The sequence below is a fragment of the Ipomoea nil genome, unplaced genomic scaffold (assembly GCF_001879475.1).
Source record: "Ipomoea nil cultivar Tokyo-kokei standard unplaced genomic scaffold, Asagao_1.1 scaffold0805, whole genome shotgun sequence".
Taxonomy (NCBI): domain Eukaryota; kingdom Viridiplantae; phylum Streptophyta; class Magnoliopsida; order Solanales; family Convolvulaceae; genus Ipomoea; species Ipomoea nil.
The window spans coordinates 3,007,052-3,029,014 of NW_017617233.1; the positions used below are offsets into that span (position 1 = coordinate 3,007,052).

The following is a 21,963-nucleotide window of genomic DNA, read 5'->3' on the forward strand; positions in this document are numbered from 1 at the left end:
CTAAAATTCAATCATATAACATTTTCGAGCTCAATCTTATTGGGACCACGATCATGTGACATCAAATAATGAACATTCCTCATGGAAAATGTTATGTGTATTATTATTTTCATTACATCATGTCATTAGAAGAATTGGAGAATTAATATCATTGTTTCGCCGAATGCCGAGTGTCGTAGCAGTAGCACATAGGGTTTGATTCTTATTGAGGTGTATGAAACTGGCATAAATGTTGTGGGCCCGCACTACGTACAAATACGGTTGAGTTATGTTTTATAGTTTATGTAGTTGAAACACATTCCAATTTACCTCAATACAACTTTGTTTCAATAAAACATTTATGATGTAAAGTAATAAATACAATCAAGAATCAAGATTACATAAATAATATTCTTATTTGTCTTGACTCTTTTGACCTTTTAACAGAGGACTGGGAAGTTTACAGATGCGGTAAAAGCTGGACACTTCTCGTCCTCACAACATGGACCGAGTGCATGCTTTCTCTACACAGACAACCAAAAAATGGTATCTTACGTAACTCAACACCTAAGTACTATGTAAAAATCAACACCTAAGTCTTGAGTAAAAAAAAAAAATTGGTTGAAACTTAGTGATCTATCGTTCTCTTTGACGGTCGTTGAACGACAGCCGAAAAACCCACTTTGAAAACCCTTTCCTCTTTGAGTTCTTGGTCGAATGATGTTTGGGGCTATGGAGGATTCCATGGTCGCCGGAATTCGATTTGACGACGAATGCCTTGATGCGTTGCATTGCCAGATTTAGAGTGTCTTCCGACATGTTGGCGAAGCATGCCCTGAACCACCCCGGTTCGGTGCAGTGGCACGACGAACCGGGCGAGATGTTTAGACCCACTTGGTACACTATTTTCTTCCATAGCTCCATTTCTGCTTCGAAAGTGTTGGAGCTTAGAAGATGTCTCATGTCTACCCAGCAGAACAATCCGGCATTGCTTTCCAGGCACCTTATCCCGGCGCCCCCGAGGCCGTTAACCAACATGTCGTGCCGTTTCTTGAGTCTCTTCTGGTTTTTCGCGACGTATTTTTTCGTGAACTTTTTGTCGGAAAGCATGGCGGAGAGGAGGTACTGCGTCTGCGACGAGACCAGCCCGAAGCTCGACATCTTGGTGGCGGCGGCGACCACCGTTTGGTCGTTGGAGTAAATGGCGCCGACCCGGAACCCCGGGAGTCCGAGGTCTTTGGAGAGGCTGTAGACGATGTGGACGCGGTTCCAAACGTCGTCGGTTTTGGCGTAGCCTCTCTCCGTGAGGACTTCCATCGCGCTGACGAATCCCGGCGAGTCGAAGACGGTGCCGGAGTAGATCTCGTCGCTGATGAGATGGATGCGCTTCTCGTCGATGAAGGTGAGGAGGAGATTCAGCTCCTGTCGGGTTAACGTTGTTCCCAGAGGATTCGACGGGTTCGTTACTAACACCCCTTTCACTTTAAGGTTTCGCTTTTGTGCTTCTTGGTAAGCCTCTTCAATGGCGGATTCTGTGATCCTGAACCCGTTTGAACTCCAGCACTGTATTGGCACAATCTCAGCTCCGGTCCTCCATTTCAGATCTCTGTCAAATCTGTTATAATGTGAACATATATGATGTAAGTAAACTTAATTGCATTAACAAATAGCGGGAAATCCTTAATTAAGTTGGTCAGACTGTTCATTTGATAATCTCAAACAGTTTGGTCCGAGCTGATCAGCTATGAACAACTTAGACTGAGACTGTTCACTTGGTAATTACAAGATTACAAGCTAAACTCCCGACAGAAGTAGTCTATTATCCTTCTTGGTCCGAGCTGATGAGCTATGAACAACTTAGACTGGATAGTGTAACGTGGAATTGATTAATTAAATTGAAAGAACTAACTTACCCAGGATAGTATGGAGTGGGAAGGAGGAAAGCGTCGCCGCGGTCGGCGAGGCAAAACATGAGAGTCTCGTTAGCGGAAGTTGCGCCGGCGGTGAGGACTAGCTTGTTGGAGTCAAAGGTGACTTTGTTTCCACGGATTTCTGACATGAATTGAACCAAGGCCTGCGTAGGATAGCAACAACAACAACGTAAGATGGTGTGTTTTTTACGTATTCCTAAATATGGCATCATCCAATATTATTATTCGTGGGTAGTGGATACGTACATTCTTGAAAGAAGGAAGGCCGTGGTAATCTTGAAACAGCGCAAGCTGTCTGAAAATGGATTCTCCGTCTTTCCTCATCGCCGCTGCGTCTGGGTTCTGAGCCAACCACGTTTCCAGCTGATCAAAAGACAGCTGCACAAATAGCAACAAACCTTAACTTTAGAAAACCCCGATGATAATGAACTTGACGACTTTAAATCAAGAAAGTCAATAAACTGTTCTCGATCAGAACGAGAACTCATAACTTTGAAGTTATGAAGACAATTATCCGACCAGTTTGATTGTATTAAACTAACCTGATTCTCTGCAAGACCCATTTGGATCATTCCATTGGGATTCTTGACCTCATCGTATGGATTCTTCTCGTACTCCTCCCAACCCAGGAAGTATGAGGAATCTTGTCCGTGTGAGTTGCACGTGACTTTCTCGGAGAGAAGCTCCATTTTCTCCATCTTTTTTTGTTCTTGACGATATATTGCACAGATGAATGTGGATAAGAAAGAAACTTGAAGAAGAGAGGAACAAAAAAAAAAAACACAAAAAGAGAAAGAATTCCTTAATCCGAACCGATCGAGAGTTCGTAGGATATTGAGAATGATATGATGGAATGGAGTGAATAGGATGTTGTGTTGCCATCCGCTGGGATACCGCAAGACTATATATAGGACTTCACATATGACATGGCAGGTAGCTTTTGCATTTTTTATAATAAAATATTATTAAATATATTTTTAAAAGAATAATTTCCAATCCCCTTCAAAATTTTCTAAACATTCACCCTATCACGTGACGGGTCACATGTATTTGACTTTTAAAATAACATCATCGGACTTTTTCGAATACTACTGATTCAATTATAATGTAGTATCTGTTCATAACTACTTTCTCATAACGTCTCTACTGGAGATTGAACCATGATCCCCTATTTGAAAAAATCACTTCGTGTTACTAGATCAGAAGATCATTCGTCTGCCAAAAACTTTATTTACTCCGTATTTTTTTGATCAAAATAGAGGGATTCAACAGTTGAACCCATGATTCCCACTTTATTTACTCAGTTGATTAAGATAGAAGTCAGTATTTAATATGTGATAATTATTTAATTTAATGGATATATAGTCCAATTCAACGCGGTTTTCCAGTGTGGAAGAATAATTTAATTAAGATTTAATTTGCAGCAATTTGTTAGGCTTTACCGTGAGAGAAGATGAGAGAGAGAGATAGAAATGTCAGCATCTATGTCGGAGACATAGAAAGGCATCCTAGCTGCGCTAGAAGATCATAATAGTGGTAACAGTACAGTTGATGATTAAGATTAAGCTGTGGAAATTTTAGCAGTTTGTTAAGGAGGCTCGACACAAACATAAATTATGATCATATCAGAACCAAAAAAAAAAAAAAAAAAAAAAAAGAAATTCTGGGCAGTGTGTACCATACCGACAGCAAATCTGAAAGACAATGGGTAGAGCAGAGGGTGAGCCCAAGCAAAATTTGGACAGTAACCGTGCGTCGGTCCATATTTGTTCCCCGCCGGCTGCCTGCCTTGGCCCATCCCTGAATTCATGTCGGCCACTCTTCACGGTGGCCCCCAATTCCTCATGCAACTAGTGTTATACTCGTAAAATTCACATCATATGTTATGATTTTATTAAAAATTTAAAATCATACCTTACTTCTTCTGAAATATTATTTACAGGTTATTAGACGAGATCATATTTTACTCATTGTATATTATGTTAGACTAAAATATCACATGCATAATCTTATATGTGATAATAGGATCGTACTAACCTCCAGCCATAGTTCTTCTTACGGTTGAGCGATCCGGACTGCTGCAGAGATAACGAGTATTTTGTCTCTCACTTTACTCAGCTCTCTCTAGATGGTGTATAAGGTATGTCATGTGAGCAGTGAGAGGACTAGTGACCTTATATAACCACTGGCCATCATTGTGGTTGATTTTCTTTAGGTCTCCTAAACCCTAACTAGACTCCTAATCATAATGGTAGTCTAGTTATTAGGTTATTAGTGTTGCACCACATATCAAATACTGAATATTATCATAACTTATCCTAATGTTATAATAATAGTAACGGATAAACGTTACATATTATATATCAAACTATTACACAGGATTAGATTTTATTCATTCTACGTTGTCAAATAATAATGATCGCGGGTTTCCGGTTACCTAAAAAAAGATTGTTGTTGTTGTTGTTGTTGTTGTTGTTGTTGTTGCTGCTGCTGTTGTTGTTGTTGTTGTTGTTGTTGTTGTTGTTGTTGTTGTTGTTGTTGTTGTTGTTGTTGTTGTTGTTATTATTATTATTATTATTATTATTATTATTATTATTATTATTATATCTATGTCTAGTATTATTTTTTTATCAGACCATAAGGTGTCCTGAGCAGATCCTAACTGTAGGAGATACATTTAAGCTCGTATCATACTTAGACTAATCTTCGATCCAATTAAAGGCAAAGTGCTAGCCAGATTAATTTTTTTCATAGGATGTGTAGAGTATTATTATTTTAGTTTGTACTTACATAACAATTATTGATTGATTTGTAAGATAGTTGGCTTGGTATCCACAAGGTTCCAAATTTAACTTCATGCAAAAGTTATTTATTGACTTCTTGGTTTAAATCGGTCAATTATGGACAACCTAGAATGGTTTACCTCTTTGTGGTCCTTTGCCATCTAGGGACACGATGTGTGTTTAACTTAGAGAGTATATTTGAGTAGCGATTGTGGATTTTTTAGTAAATTTTAAAATAGTATAAAATTTTATTTAGTTTTTAATGAAATTAGAGCAGGTAATAATAATAATAATAATAATAATAATAATAATAATAAATACGGAGTAATAAAAAGACTAATACCTTTTTTACTTATCGAAGTTTGAACAACATTAGAGAATATTGAGGCCAAGAAGTCTATAATGTGAAAACACGAGTTATAGACTTATAGGGGTGGACATTACATGGAGTCCTAATATAAGAGTGGACTAAGTATTATCTTATGTGAAAAAATATGAACCTTTTTGAATAAATCTTAAATTCTTATGTGGTTGGTGGAAATGTTTTAGGTGAAAATTATTGGTCATAATTTCATTAATATAATTTTTATATTTATTGAAAAGTCCATAATCACTATATGGGTATACGTTTTTGGTGAAGTGTGTCTCAATACTCTAACTAACAAAAGATCGGACCACAATAGGATAAATTAAACCAGCCTATGTTTTTCATAGTTGACCGGTTAAAATCAAGAAGATAATAAACAACTCACATGATAATGAAGTCAAATTTAAAATCTTATAATTATCAAACCAACTATTTGACCAACTTAGTTGAAGTTGCATGTCCTCATAATATAATTAATTTTTTGGGTAGAGAAATTATGGAGTAATAATTTATAGATAAGGTAATTAGAAGGGTGATCAACGTCAAAAATGTCATTGAAATGATGTTTTGTGTAATTATATGATGGGAAATTACCAAACATTTTGATTTGAAGTCAACCTCTGCCGTCAAGTAATGTTTGCACTGCGCAGTCGAGAGAAAGCATATCCATACTCTCGTGCTTGACAGCACATACTATACATTAACTCTGATCTGCAATCTTCTAAAGTATTAATTACATACCAATTCAAAGTTCAATCAGCCATTTTCACATTATATATTTCTTCTCAAGTTTTTGACCCAAATGTCGTCAACATATTCTTATCCCACAATTTCTCAATATCCAAATTAAGATTATATGAAAACTAAAATTTCTACAATATATATATATATATATATATATATATATATATATATATATATATATATATATATATATATATATATATATATATATATATAGGCTTGCGTTCAGGTGAAAACTTACTTAACTTGACACCGTGCAACACGTACAACATAAGCACAGATATCTTATTACATAAATGCACATTAACTACTACAAGGCATTGCATGCGGATGAGGGTGGAAATCTTGGGCGTAATTGGTATGTATTTATGTGGTAGATTGTGTACACTCATGCAGTTCTTACGGTTTTCATTTAAGCACAACTATATATATATATATATATATATATATATATATATATATATATATATATATATATATATATATATATATATATATATATATATATATATGTGGTAGATTGTGTACGCTCATGGATAACGGTGAAGACTTTGAGGTAGATTGTATGCACTCATGCTTGTTTGTACGTTTTCACCTAATGAAGTGTTTTCATTTGAACACAAGTCTATAATATATCGCTAGTTATATCAATTTGGAATGATGAACGATTCAAAATAAGCTATGCAATAATATTTTTGAAATTATTGCAAACTCTAGGCATGCACGAGCAAAGCTTCATAATTCATATACTGATATAGTAAGGTGCTTCGACTTGAGTGCATTACTATCGAATACACTCTGAAACTTTGTCTTGTGTATGTCCAAAGTTTAAGTAATCTTTGTTTTGCACCTTCCATTACATGAAAAAGATCAAAACCACCTGAGAGAGTTTTTTAAGTAAGAAATTTATAAAGATAGAAAGAAAATAATGATAAAATTGATTTGTTATTCAACATACCAAAATCAATCAAACCCTCCACTTTATTGCCAAATGCCAATTAGCCAACCGATTTTAAATAAAAGACTCCCATCTACCTAGCCAGTCCACTTGTTATACCACGTTGCCATTTTTTTTTTTTTTTTTTTGGGTGCCTAAAACAAGATCTAATAATGAACTCATAAATTGTCCATAAAATCTTGAAAAACAAAATGAAAGTTTTAATTCTTTATATTGTAAGGAAATAGCTGACTTTTTTTTATTTACAGAAAAACTCATAACCTCTACTACTTAATTAAATGTGCTCTTTGGATAAATCATCTGCGCGCCTTATAACCTTAACCAGCAAAAAATCACAAGAAGATAAATCAACTTAGGTTGTTTATAATTGACCGACTCAAACCAAATAATAATAATAATAATAATAATAATAATAATAATAATAATAATAATAATAATAATAATAAGTAACGTAGCTCCCACGTAAGGGAAGTCAAACTTAAAATTTTATGATTACCGTCAACCAACTTAGTTAGGGATTGCCGCTGAAATAACTATGTCATTAAGTTATTGGTGTAGTCACTTTTAGTCATTGAGTTTTTCTCAAAATGGTACTTTTAACTCCAACAAGAACTAAAAGTGATTAAATTGATAACTTAAATGTTGAGTCTGTGAGCATATATCCATTAATGTGTATCCAATTATCAGCTTAAGCTTTTAGTTGAGATGGAGCACATGCTTCAATTTGGTATCAGAGCCAGACCAAAGGTCATGGGTTCGAATCTCAACTATTAAGTTGTATCCAACTATCAGCTTTTAGTTGAGATGCTATTCCCCTATAAAAACATTGTTCCCAAAAGCTAAGGTTGACCTCTAACCTCAAGGCCCTCACGTCCCGATCCGACAGAACATCTGGAATGATGTAAATTATGGTAACTCAGCTTGACCTCTAACCTCAAGGCCCTCACGTCCCGATCCGACAGAACATCTGGAATGATGTAGTAAATTATGGTAACTCAGCTGAACACAGTAGCTAGACATTTGTTTACTGCGTACAAGAAGCCCCTCACTTTGAGAGGTTGCTCCCACACTGCCGCTGGTGCGACTCGATCCCGAGTCATTGTTCCCAAACTTCACCCATGACCAACTGAGCTGCCCGCAACTCGATCCCGAGTCATTGTTCCCAAACTTCACTCATGACCAACTGAGCTGCCCGCAACTCGATCCTGGGTCATTGTTCCCAAACTTCACCATTGTAACCAACTGAGCTGCCCATGCGAGCAATAACATAAGGACTAAAGAACTTGATCGAGACCTTATTTAAGCCAGGAGAGTCATTTTTTTTTTTTCAAAAAAAAAAAAAAAAAAAAGAAGAAGAAAAGAATTAAATTACAACCAACTTGATGGTATATAAAGTTTTGTTTATGTATGAACAAACATGATATTAAGGCAGTGGAAAGCCCAATTTTTAGGTAAGTAGCAGAAAGGCAAAAAGTCAAGTGTTAGAGTAATTATGATCTGAAGAGCAAAAAAATCTTAGTTTCATAGTGGGAGAGGACATAATAGAATAGTACATATGGTATGTGCGGTAGGTGACGGTACCGCTCCCAGATTTCGCTCTAACTTTTTGGTGTTGTTACCAGACATTTTCAAACTCTGAAAAGAAGTGAGGGACAGCTCATGATAGCATTGCCACATGTTTTAATTTAATTAATTAATTAGACAAATCAACCTCCTAATTCTCGTATGTAAGGGGACATTTCTTGATGTTTCATACTAATAATACCAAATCTCCAGCTTAAACTCGCAAATATATATGAGCCTCCTTTGTACGTAGCCTACCTTAAGACCAACGACATGTTATCCTTGTTCCTTTTGCTGTCCAATCTTGCCTTTATTGATTGACATCTATAAAGCAAACGACTTTTGGCATTTGTAAAAGTTGTTCATTTTGAGTTCCATTTTATTTTGTATAACTTTGTCTAATTCATTTATAGATAACACTCTACCTTGTTAAAATTGTTGGTTCGTTTTGATTATATTGTGGTGTTATGTGGTTAAAAGTCTCTAGTTACATATTCTAAAACTACTGTAGGATGAATTGTAGTGCGCACTCTTGCTCGTAAATAGGTGAATATTTAAAAAAATTGACAACAATTGAAAAATATTATTGGCAATATATAATGAAGCTTGATAAATTGAAAAATTGTAAAACTTAAGATATTAAACAATAATAGTTACGTTTTAACAAAAAGAGAAGGTGGCATCAGAACATACGAGAAGAAAAAAGAGAGAAGGAAGCAAGAAGAAGACAAAGAGATAAGGGCACAAGAAGAAGCTGCAACATTTGTTTTTCTTCTTTTTCTAGGTGGTTTGTTAACTTTGTTTGAACCCAGAAATAGAAGATTTATTCCCAATAAATAGGGGCCATATCTACTAGAAAATTTTCTAGCAGTCCGCTTTATATATAAGTTGCGTACGTTGTTTTCCTTCTTAAGGTGTGTAGAGTTTTGTGTTTAAGATGCTTAAGGTGCATGGTGTTTCTTCTTCAAATCTGAAACAGAACAGAAGGCAGCAGAGGGTAACGGGCACTCCTTGCCCGCCACCCTTTTCCCTTTTGAACTAAGGGGTCTGAGTCACGGGTCTCCCAGCCCCTAGCTCAAACGCTCAAGAACAAAACTTTTGAACTAAGGCAAGACCCCTAGCTAGCTCAGCCCCTCAAGAACAAACTTTTTTAACTAAAGGGTCTGCCAGACCCCTAGCTCATACCATCAAGAACAAAACTTAAGGTGCGCCATTTTGACACAAGGAGCGTTTACACTTATGATACATCTTTGTATCACTTAAGGTACGCCATTGTTATAAACTGAAGGTGCGCGATGTTAATACTTAAGGTGCATCAACCATACGAGAAGACTATATATATATATATATATATATATATATATATATATATATATATATATATATATATATATATATATATATATATATATATATATATATATATATAAAATCGCACTTACATGCGAATGCTTCACACAGGAGCGAAATAGGAATAGATTCTGTTCGTTCACGTGTCCAGATCTAATGGATGAGAAACACTGATTTTTTAAAAAAGCGCGGTGGCATTTTCGTAAATAATTGAACATCGAAGTGCAAGTAAAATGTATTACAAGTGCATGTAAAATGTATTATAGGTGCAAGTAAAAATTTACACTGGGCATCAATACTAAGTGCACCTATAGTTATAAGTAGTTGCACCTATAGTTCTAAGTAGTTGCACACATAGTTATAAGTAGTTGCACCTAGGTGCATGAATGTTTGCGGGTGGTTTTCAGGGGTATTACTACCCGCTGAACTCAGATCAATGAATGTTAACAAGTCAAAATTACATGCACTTATAGGTGAAAGTAGGTGCACCTATAGTTTTAATAGTTGCCCCTATAGTTATAAATAGTTGCACCTATAGTTATAAGTACACCCATGTGCATGAATGTTTGCGGAAAGTGAATGCTAACAAGGCAAAATTACATGCACTTATAGGTGAAAGTAGGTGCACTTGTAAATAATTTTACTTGCACTTCGATGTTCAATTATTTACGAAAATACCATTGCGTTTTTTTTTAATCTATTAGATCTGGACACGTGCCGCGCACTGATTTGTTCTCATATTCCTTGCTGGGCACTTAACCTGAGTGCAACCCTCTATATATATATATATATATATATATATATATATATATATATATATATATATATATATATATATATATATATATATATATATATATGATTTTTCAACATATTCGTATTCCGGTGATATGTAAAGAACATTAAATTTTTGTTTTTGGTCAAACGGCCGGTATTGAGGTTTTGTTTGGATAAAACTTAGTGTCAGAAAATAATAACGTCACCTAATGAAATTTCAAATTAGTAATGTGATGTTTTCTAACATTCTGAAATTATCAGCAGTCGATTTTGAAAAAAAAAAAATGTTTGTGAAGTACTTTGGTAAGTGAGTAAACAGTTGTTTTTTAGCTCATATCAACTTGTACTATATTTTAGTACAAATAATTAATGTAAATCGCCTCTTCTTAAATGAACTAAATTTCAAGTAATTACAGTTTAATTTAATTTGTCGAATTCATAGTAAACAGAAAAGTTAAAACACAAGGTATTTACACTAACAATAACTTAATTAACCCTATCAAGATTCAAGAACAATATAATTAATCTTGTATGACATGCAATCATGCTAATAGAAATTATAAGAAAATAATGAATTTGGACATAGTGTCATTTGGTGATGGATTAAGGATGATAATCCAACTAAGATTAGAGTACAGTTGGGGCTAAGAGTGTCGTGAAAGGACGAGTTTTGGTGAATGGGTGTTGTGGTTCTAGCCAACCATGAGGCAGACTCGGTCTTCATATTTGTGGGACTCTTCACTCCTATGATTGATTGATTCATTCTACTCTTGCATCAAAGCTTGATTTGGAGACAGGAAATGACACTAATACACGACCACAAAGTGGAATTTCTAGCTTAGCTTTATTATTATGCCAACATACCTATATATGTATTCTTATTATTTACTATCCAACCATACTCTCATTTAATTTCTCCACACGTCAAATTAGTTGATTACTAAGAAGCACGCAACGAATTAGTGCGACTGGAAGATATGTTTGGTCTTGACTAAATATGAACTAAAAGTTTAAATTGATAGAAAGACTACACACACTCTTTTACGTGTGCAAACTGTACTTTTTTTCTATAGGCTCTAAGCTAAGAAACACGTGAACTCATGACATTATTTTGTATGGCCGGGTTTGGCTCAATACTATATGAAATTGAAGGATGTGTTTTGTCTTAACGGATGGTGTGATTGCGTATTTACATTTATAAATTATATATATGTTCATCAAGAGTAAGAATTATGAACAACTACTGTAGATGAAAATTATTATCAAACATGTCTTCCTATATAATAGAATAGAGTGGCAGTCTGGTAGACATATTTGCTTGCTCATCTCTCACCCGCAAACGTGACACGTTGACTTTGGATTGCCCTTCGATTTTCTCAAGGAGATCATTTAGGAAGATAAAGTCAAGGTCCTTTTCAACTACTGAAGGATGTTGACAACGAGAACCTAAGGCGTGCTACTTCTCGGGATCAACCCGGCCTTATCTTCATAGAAAAAAATAGACAAAAATTAGGTTTTTTTTATATTTAAGGCAAAGAATTTTCAGGCCACCTCATATCACTATTGGTAGCTGGACTTTTTTTTTTTTTTTTTTAAATCACTGTGACCGTGATTGAAAAAAATTGTCCATTTTTTAGATAGTCGAAAATATGTATTATTATAGCTGAGAGTGTTGATTAAGATGGAACTTTATGAACTTTAATTTTATTGGATTAAGTCGAAAATTGGATTTATGAACTTTAATTTTACGATAGAGTGGGGAGAAGAGTGCATGGATTGTTGAAGGAAAATAAGGGCATGTGGAACCCTTGTTTAAGATGCCTCACCATAACGTACCCTAGTGCATGTTAAGGAACAAATGATCGTGAGGGGACCAAGCTAAGCTATATATATATATATATATATATATATATATATATATATATATATATATATATATATATATATATATATATATATATATATTAAAGTTGTAGACTGTAGACATGCCCACAATGGTGGTGACAAGTAACATGACAAATCACATTCTATTCAACTCCATCCCTCGCACACTCACTTCCTAGGAGACACACTACCCATGTATGCACCATTTGCTTAGTAAAACCATGAATTCATGTCGTACCAAAAAAAAAAAACCATGAATTCATGTTTGGGACATTTAATTTATAAAAATATGTGTGTACACATATTTCTACCATTTTGAATCCAAAGCCGAAGCACATGCATACTTCAATGCAGAGTTGATCGATTCCAATATAAGTTTACAGAGTCGATTAGTATTACAAAATTCTTGGATTGTAATAGTGTGTAAACACATTTTGGTGCATGCATTCCTTGAAAGGTATATATACAAAGGAAGTGATTTAAATCAAGTTTGTGACTAATAGAGTTAGATATATATATCAATCATAAGTTTAGCATATAAATATCACGATAAATGTGCATGTCTATGTAGTTATATCAATGGTGTAATAATCGAGTGACTACTTACTATAAAAATTTAATACTAATAATGTCTAAAAATTTTGGCAATTTCCCTGCTTAGGAGTAGTTTGAAGCCTTGTAGAGTTGAAGGTCAGCTATGAAAGTTACATATACCGACTTCCATCACGTGTATAGTGTTTGGGTTGAAATGGATTACGCAAGTTTGTGCTCTATCAAAGGTCAAGATATATATATATATATATATATATATATATATGATTGACTTATATGTAATATTGTAACCTATTGAAGCACAAAGAGTTAATACTGTCATGGAGATCGAATCCATGAGTCCATGACTTTCCATTCGAGAGAGACAATTAATGTCACTAGATCACAAGATGTAAAATTAAACCAGTACCGTCGACTTGTATGAAGATCAAAATTTTCTTGCGTTGGAAAGAATTATGATATGAAAAAGAAAATGGTATGCATGTGAAAATCTTGGAACGTGTGTGGACTGAAGATGAAATAATAAAAATGTGATAATTAAAAGAATGGATAAGTGCTAATGGAATATGTCACATATTTATTTTTCTCCACAAACACATCCTTAAAACTGACCCAACTACATGCATGTGTCATCAGTAGTCAAATACCGTACTATATATCCATGCCAACATGCTATAATGTTTTAACTTGTGCCGTGTTAAACTTTGCGTCATATAATATTCCACATTTATAATTTATGCCGTGTTAGACAACAGATCATGTGTTGACTTTAATTTCTTGGTGGCCTGTAACTAAATGACATGATCTTTTTAACGTGAAGTTTAAACTGATAGTCAGATTATTTGTTGACATTTTCGTATGAGTGGGGATGTGAAAGCTATTATTAATACTACGGCCCATAACTCTATGTACCCTGCAGGACCACTCACCATTACTTGAAGCTGCATTTGCATGCAGGTTGATGGTTCGTGGCAGCGAAGCCAGACAGATACATTATTTCCTTGGAAAATGACTCTCCATATATGATGACTCCACTTGATCTGTTAATTGAAAACACATTATATCTTTAACTACAAACACATAAATTGAATGTTATTATTTTAGACAATGCAAGGTGGACGTTAGTCCATTGTATAATTTAATTCGCCGGCAATTTATACAATAATGTCGTCCATCTTGCATTGTATGTGGACCCTGCTCGAAAATGACATTCAAATTTTGTGTTTGCAGTTAACGTATTATATGCTTTTAGTTAATAGATTATGTGCTTGTAAATAAAATGAAGGCTCATAATTTGTTAACTACAAACACATAACATGTTAACTACATGCACATAATAATTTGTTAACAAAGAATTATCTATAATGCAAGGTCCACCTAGTCCATACCATAACAATAATTGATAATTTGCCAACACCTATAGCATTCCTAATTAGACTAAATCAAGTTTTGTTCATAAATACTTATTCATCAATCATCAGACCTGAGGCCCATGCATGCAATCTGGTCCATGTCCTACATGTTTCTTTCTTTCTCTCCAAGTCCTAAACATCGGTGGGCCGACCGTTGTTTTATTGAACCTTAATTAGCTTGTATTTCAAACGTTGTCATCATCACTATACTTAGGTGGCCCGACGGTTGTTCTGTTAACTGTTTATAACTACGCATGGATTTGCAGTGAAACTTGTTGAAACGACGTAGTCAAACTCAGTGATAGTGTCCCAGCCAAATAATGTGATCTGATCTTTCCAGCTAGCCTGATAACGATAACTTTGTTGGAATGCACTTAAATGAATGTTTGGTCTTTCCTTAGCTTCTATGAGGTTATGGAAATTAAATTTTCTCAGACTTTCTTAACATCCCAGAAAACTACTACTCATTAGCCTAGCCTTAAATCCCTTGACCTTTAATTTGTATCAACTCATTAACCAAGTCATAGCTACACACAATTGACCCGCAACGTAACCCTAATCTTCGCAACTTTCTAGTGATATTTTCATGATTAATATAAAACTTTCAACCAAATCGATCGTGCAATGTTTTTCTTGCAACAAAGAATGTGAAATGAATTAATGGTGGGAGCGAGCGGCCATGTCTTTTAGTGAATATACATACATACATGTTATAGCTATATATCGTTCAGTTGACAGCTAATTCAAGGGTCCATTACTGGTCGCACTCTACATTCCGACCACCTGCGAGCGAACCAAAGCATATCTACCTGCTGACTTGTTGAGTTAGGAATTGAAACAAATGTGTATTATTCCATTATAACGTTGATTATTATTATTATATACAAAAACTTTTAAATGTTGATTGTTATTAATTTTTTAGTATTCATTATCTGACTTGCACATAATGTTTATAGATTATGGTGATTGTTTGCATTATTATCATAAAAATGGTGAAACCAGAAGACAGCTGGTGCTCCCTATACCTGTGTTCATATGCTTCTCTTGGAGAGGAAAACGATGAGCTAGGACCTAACCAACTCTACAGTACAGTTGTCATATATGCATATATGCATCCTCAAATATTAATAATTGGGATGTACTAATAATATATAATTGAAAGGATGCGTTGAAACAATTACACCCAGTGAAAAATCTGATGGGCTGATGAGTATCTTGGGTAGTACTTCAAGCAAACCTTTCTTTGGATAATCTGATGGGATATAACAAGTGTAATGCATGGCCTGATTCTTGGTCAATATCATTTGGAAGAGCAAATTTTGGGGCAAGAGGTACATATCAAATGGGTGTACTTCTAAATATTTTTGTCAAGCACGTACCTTGTGCTTAGATAATATGTAGTGATCTCTCTTACATGGTCAGTTATGAGATCGAACGTTAGTGGAGACGCACAGATACTACAATGTATGAAACTCTTGATCTATTTCGAAATGATTGTGAATTTGTACTGCCTGTGTTTTCAACCCTTACTTGGACCCTTTTTAATTGATAAATATTTAGATTTCATGCAATATGTACCTTAATTCCATTGTTTACATCTTTAGAATGTAGATACATATATTTATGATTTGGAGAGAATTAAACATTTATTGCTCAATTTTGGATGAATGTTGAGTTAATGAGAGCCAAAGAATGGTATTTTCAATGGTTTTGATCACATACATGGACAAACCAATTAAGGTAAAAGTGGAGCAAATGATCAAGGAGTTGCAATTCTCGCACAACTTGTCTATTGCTTAGTATTTTGACTATATCTCAATGTAAGAATGTCCAAATCAAGTGATTCTTGCATCATTGCAAAGCCAACAAAGGGCTACAACTTTTATGAAAACTAGTGAGCCTAATTGGAATGCTAAAAAGGTTAAAAACAACAATGAAGAAGTCTTGTACCTGATGCACGGTCGTGCTTGAGGCCGTACCTTGACACTCTATTTCTTCAAGTTCTTCTGCATTCTGCCTAGGCACACATGGCCTGATGCACAGTCATATCAATCATTATTGTGTGGACCTATTTTGTCTACTGTAAAATAATGTATATTCAGTACAAAAATATTGTACATTCAATGCAAAATTAATGTACATTGTAATTCAGAGGATGTACATTATTTTTGTTCTGAGTGTACATTATATTGTATAATGTATATTCAATACAAAAATAATGTACATTTAGTATATTAAAAATGTATTTTTTATTATGATCCAAATAACATTGTGTGGACCATAATTTGCCACGGTCATGCCCGAGACAGTTTCTGAGCACTCTGTTTACTATTTAAGCCCAATTTAATCTATTCCTATTCAATTTTGATCCATGGTTGAACCCTAATTGCTCTCCTTCATTTTCTTTTATATTTTTAGGTTAGATTTAGGTTTTTTAAACATTTTTGAAAGCTTGTAAAATTGAATTTGAAGCTTGGATTTCATCATTTCATACCCATTTCAATAGATAAGTTACATTTCCATTTGCTATGTTTATGTATGTTTAATATGTGTGAGTAATTAGTTTATGGATCCAAAATCTCAAAGCCCAATGGACACTTCTATGGCGCCGGAAATCCAACATCCATGTCGGATACAAGTAGTCGGCAAATTATGCTATGCATCCGTATGCACCATGCATGGTGTATACGGATGCAAAAACGACGTCATTTTAATAAAACGCGCGTCTCTCCTTAAAAAAAAAAAAAATCAGGTTCGATTCTCAGCAACAACATATGAACTAAAATTCCATAATCAATGAACTATAATTCCATAATCGATGAACTATAATTCCATAATCTAATCTATGAACTAAAAATTCCAGAATGAATGAACTAAAATTCCATAATCTATAAACTAAAATTTCAGAATCGATGAACTACAATTCCATAATCGATGAACTATAATTCCATAATCAATGAACTATAATTCCATAATCTATGAACTAAAATTCCAGAATGAATGAACAATATAATGTTGTTGCTGGGAATCGAATCTGAATTTTTTTTTAAAGGGGAGACGCGAATTTTTTAATAAAACGATGTCGTTTTGGCATCCGTATGCACCATGCATAGTGCATACGGATGCACAGCATAACGATTGCAAGTAGTCCATACCATATTGTTTTGTGTTAATGGGCATCCCAGAAAACCTCATCAAACTCAATTGTCTTCTTGCTGACTTCACTCGTTACCGCCAATTCTACCGTGCTCTCCGCCTCTTTCACCATATTCACTCCTTCCACCTTCTCAGACCAGACTTTCCGCCGCCCTCACTGCCTGCGCCAACATCCAACGCGCCGTCGTCTTCGGCGCTGTACAAAGCTTGGTGAAGTGGAGTATGCTCTCCAGGTATTTGATGAAATGCCGCGGAGAGATGTTGCTGTGTGGAATGCGGTTATGCAGACAACGGCGATGATGAGGTTGCGTTGAATTTGTTTCAGAAAATGCATCCTTTGGGTGTTTCACACGATAATTACACTTTTGCCAGTGTCTTGAGTCTCTGCTCCTTGGAGCTATGGGGTTTGGGGAGGCAAGTGCATTCAATGGTAGTCAAAACTGGGTTGTTGGCTACAACTTCTGTTATCAATGCTTTGGTGACAATGTACTTTAACTGTAAATCTGGTGCGGATGCATGTTGGGTTTTTGAAGATGCAGATGATCAAGTGGTTGATCAAATAACTCACAATGCTATGATTGCTGGGCTAGCGAGCATGGAAAGAAATACATATGAACATCTGCATAGACAAATAAATGAAGAGACTTGATTGGAAAATGCAGAAAGAACAAAGCACATCTTGATTGTAATACAACATGGTTAAGCTTGATGGTCTCTTTTCTACAGTTTGAAGTTTGTTAATCATGCACAATGAATTTTACATTCCCTACCTCGCTAGTTAACTCCTCCGAAATGGTTGAACATGTACACATATCTTGTTTTGAGCAAGGGAAGACCGAACAGAAAGAATGGATTATGATGATCCCAGATGGTTTGGTTTTTCCAGTTCAAGATTCTTGATCAGCCATAGCTAAATGAGGATTTAGTTAAACACGAGGAGCTCTAAAATAAGCTGGTACTGTTGCAGGAAAGAACATTTGCCTCACCCCTTCTGCCTTTATGATGGGAAATATGATCCCAGATGCAGCCTGAAAGTAAATGTATTTAGAATACGACTTTGAAGGATACAACTGAATAAGAGAAGAAAAGGGAATGAGCTTCATACCGAGATTAATCTAGCTCCAATCCATAATCGCTTGGGAGAAGGAAACGGTATTAGCAGACGACCAACTCCATATATGGCCACCGCGAAGAAGTGCATGACTAAGCTCAATGGGCGCGGGTTAAGCCCAGATAGCAGAGCCACAGGTCCCGTTGAGCAAGTACCTCCGAGGCTCAAATAGTCGAAACATGCTTGCCGCATTTCCTTCCTCGCTTGGTCAGGAGAAGCACAGAACACTTTGTACAGGGCTCCAGCCAAAGTATTGATTGTAGATGCCACTGGCTGTATATTCAAGAACCAATCCATACAAAAAGTCAATGGCCCTGTTTGGTAAAAAATTGGCCTATAGGCCAATTTTGGCTTATTTGACCACTATTAATTGTTTGATTTAGTTAAAATATCAATATAAATGTTGGTTAATTAGATTTTTGCAACTTCAATAAGGCTAAAATTCAAAAAGCTACTCCAAGTAACTTTTTCAATTAGCTTTTTGAGAAAAGAAATTATACCAAACAGCTATCAGCTAACAGCTAATTTACCAAACACTTTTCTACAATCAGCTAATATTATCAACTATTTATACCCTCTAATTAACACAATCAGCTAACAGCCATTTTACCAAACAGAGAATCACTTCAATTGTTCAATAATGTAGCATTACCTTACGCAAGGTATAAAACGACTCAAGGTATCTGCACAATGCATCGGCATCATTCAGGTTCTGCAACGGCCTAAGAAGGTCCCTTAGCACTACAATGTCCGAGAGCGCTACAGTCATTCCTCCACCCGTTAAAGGATGGCGCATGTTGAAAGCATCGCCCAGTAAAACGGCTCCAGGAGTGGGATAGGGTGCAGCAGGCATAGTTCTATTCGGCATTGTTCTAATGTTTCCATTATCCACAGCAGATGTAAAGGCATCATGGAGCTCGGGTGGAACCTGAATAAAAAAAGCGATTGAATACTAAATACAAAAAGTACCTGAAATGGGCGATTATGATGAGAGCAGAGTACCTGAGGAGCCACCACAGTCTTCAAATATTTCGCCATTTCACCATTAGCAATCGAAGGAAGCTTTTGGCCAGGTATGTCAACTAAGCAACGAATCTCTGTGCTACTAATTGGGTAAAACAAGATGGGCGAAGGATCTGCCAAAATAACATGCCCATGATTCGCGTATGGAAGTTGACAATTCTCCAGAACCAAACCAACAAAGTGAGATGGATTTTCAACCTAGAGAAAGTTCAACTAAATCAGCTTGTAGAAATACTTCAAGAACATAAATGTGCTAAACTCCAGAACTCCTGAATTTTACATGTAGCAAGAATAAGAAATAAAAAAGACAATTTTTTTTTACACCATCACAGACTATCTTAAGTTCATAGACAGTTTCGAAGCTATACCTGGGGGTTGCAGAGAGAGCGTCGTAAGTTTGAAAAGCAACCATCACAAACTATTGTAAGAGGAGCATAAGCTTTATGTTCTTGACCATCTTTAGTTTTGTACTGAACACCTTTTATAGTTCCATTTTCTTCAAGCAACGATGTTACACTACCTTGCTCCAATTGAACACTGCACACGATTAAGTAAATTGAAGGAAACAATCAAATGGGGTTATTATCTAAGAAAACGATAATTTGGAATGAACTATCTGAGAAACGAAGTTAAAACTGCAAAACACAATTGAAACTGTACTTGGGAAGGGAGGCGGCTTTTTCTCTCATCCTCTGTATGAACCGCCCGTTATGAAAGCTTCTGCCAGACACATCAGAACTGAAATTTTCTAGAGGATAAGACACTTTAGTGTTCTTTCCATCTTTGAAAAGTGCATAGCCAACAACACGCTGAGCATCAATTTTATCAACACAATCTGCAGAACAAGTTACAGATTACAGTTCACCGAGAATCAAGAAGAAAATAACAGAGGCTGGAAATGTAGAGTATGCAACAGTTTAATGTCATTCCAAAGACTTTTATAGGAGTTAATAACCAATTTTTAGTCCTCGACTATAGTGGTTTTTCTCGATTTAATCCTGACTTTTTGTACTTAATTGGGTCCTCTAGTTCGATGGTTTTACCGAATTTAGTCCTCTACCTCTGTTGGCTGTTGGAATCAAGGATTAAATCAAGAAAAACACTACAGTCGATGACTAAATTGAGTAAAATCACTATAGTCGATTACTAATTTGGGTATTAATAGATGAGAAATTACCAAACTATCTTAACAATGACTCAATTAGTTAAAAACTATCAAAGTCTAAAAACCAAATTAAGCATAAAAAGTCATTTAGGACTAAATCTTTAAATGACTTTCATAGAATTGAATACCTTGAAGGCCAAGCTCAATTAATTTAAGATAACCACCAGGTTGGAGCAATTCCCCAACAATCCGGTCAGGTTCTGTTAAATCTCTTTCAATCACATGAACCCTTCGTCCATCCTGCAATGGTGGCGGGGAAGATTTAGGCCGGCAAACAATGAAATGCAAGGGAAATTCGATTGACATTCAAGAAACAGATTTAAAGCAGGAAGTAATCAATCCCCCAGGATTAAAATAATGTTACTGTAAATGCAAAGGAAGAAGAAATCTGACCTTGCCAAGGGTGTGAGCGAGAGCAGCACCGGCGACACCAGCTCCGACGACAATGACATCGGCATCGGACTCCTTGCGGGTCCCACATTCGCCGTTATCCTTACAAGTTCGCGTTCCGGCGCCATTCCGGCGGGTTTCACTGCCTTTTTTCTTGAAACTCGAGGTCCCAAGGCGCATGACATAGAAAAGAACAAACCCTAAAAGAGAAACCATGAATGTTCCCGCAATGTAGTTATCCATGAGCGTCATCTCACTCGCCCTCTCCCCCTTCAGGATTGGAACTTGAGTCCCTCCGGTTAAGGCTTCTTTATAATAAATGTTCAGAGCGGACGGGGTTCCCTTTCGTCGTGAATCTTTGCGGAGGACGAGAGACACCGGCGGGATGGTGGGTCTCTTTTTATAGCCAACATTCGGGATTGGTGAGCTTAGAAACATCGCTTTCATTTTTGGCAGAACACAAAAACGACAGTCCAAATTATACCGTAAATCATGATTGAAATACTATACACATATGACCACCATTTGGAAATTGGAATAGTGATCAGAATATCATATATACTATAGATTTATTTATTTACTATACACATGATTTTGTCTCTAGAGTTCAAGTAAATTACGAGTCACACAATTAAGTCACATGTCAAATTCTAATTTTCTCATACTGTCGCCTTCAATGATACCTCTAAGTTAAGCGACAAACCACTAAGTTTCGGGAGAAAATTTATTTGTTATTTATCAAAAAGTTTGCAGTCACTCGAAAGATACATTATGAGCAAAATATATTAACTAACAAAGGACCACAAGTTAAATCAGTC

General features: G+C 35.6%; 2 protein-coding genes across 2 annotated transcripts; both read right to left on the reverse strand.

Annotated features, from left to right (window-relative positions):
- Positions 1-309: 309 nt before the first annotated feature.
- On the reverse strand, positions 310-2,781 carry LOC109177530 (1-aminocyclopropane-1-carboxylate synthase 3-like). The gene is made up of 4 exons (XM_019326907.1): positions 2,453-2,781; positions 2,157-2,288; positions 1,893-2,053; positions 310-1,594 (listed from the first exon to the last, which is right to left on the reverse strand). Exons 1-4 carry the CDS (start codon positions 2,606-2,608, stop codon positions 616-618), a joined length of 1,428 nt encoding a protein of 475 aa, XP_019182452.1. The 5' UTR covers positions 2,609-2,781; the 3' UTR covers positions 310-615.
- A 15,301-nt stretch (positions 2,782-18,082) lies between these two features.
- On the reverse strand, positions 18,083-21,641 carry LOC109177866 (squalene epoxidase 3-like). The gene is made up of 8 exons (XM_019327341.1): positions 21,149-21,641; positions 20,884-20,995; positions 20,251-20,425; positions 19,959-20,127; positions 19,570-19,788; positions 19,220-19,495; positions 18,562-18,840; positions 18,083-18,484 (listed from the first exon to the last, which is right to left on the reverse strand). Exons 1-8 carry the CDS (start codon positions 21,590-21,592, stop codon positions 18,383-18,385), a joined length of 1,776 nt encoding a protein of 591 aa, XP_019182886.1. The 5' UTR covers positions 21,593-21,641; the 3' UTR covers positions 18,083-18,382.
- Positions 21,642-21,963: the final 322 nt, after the last annotated feature.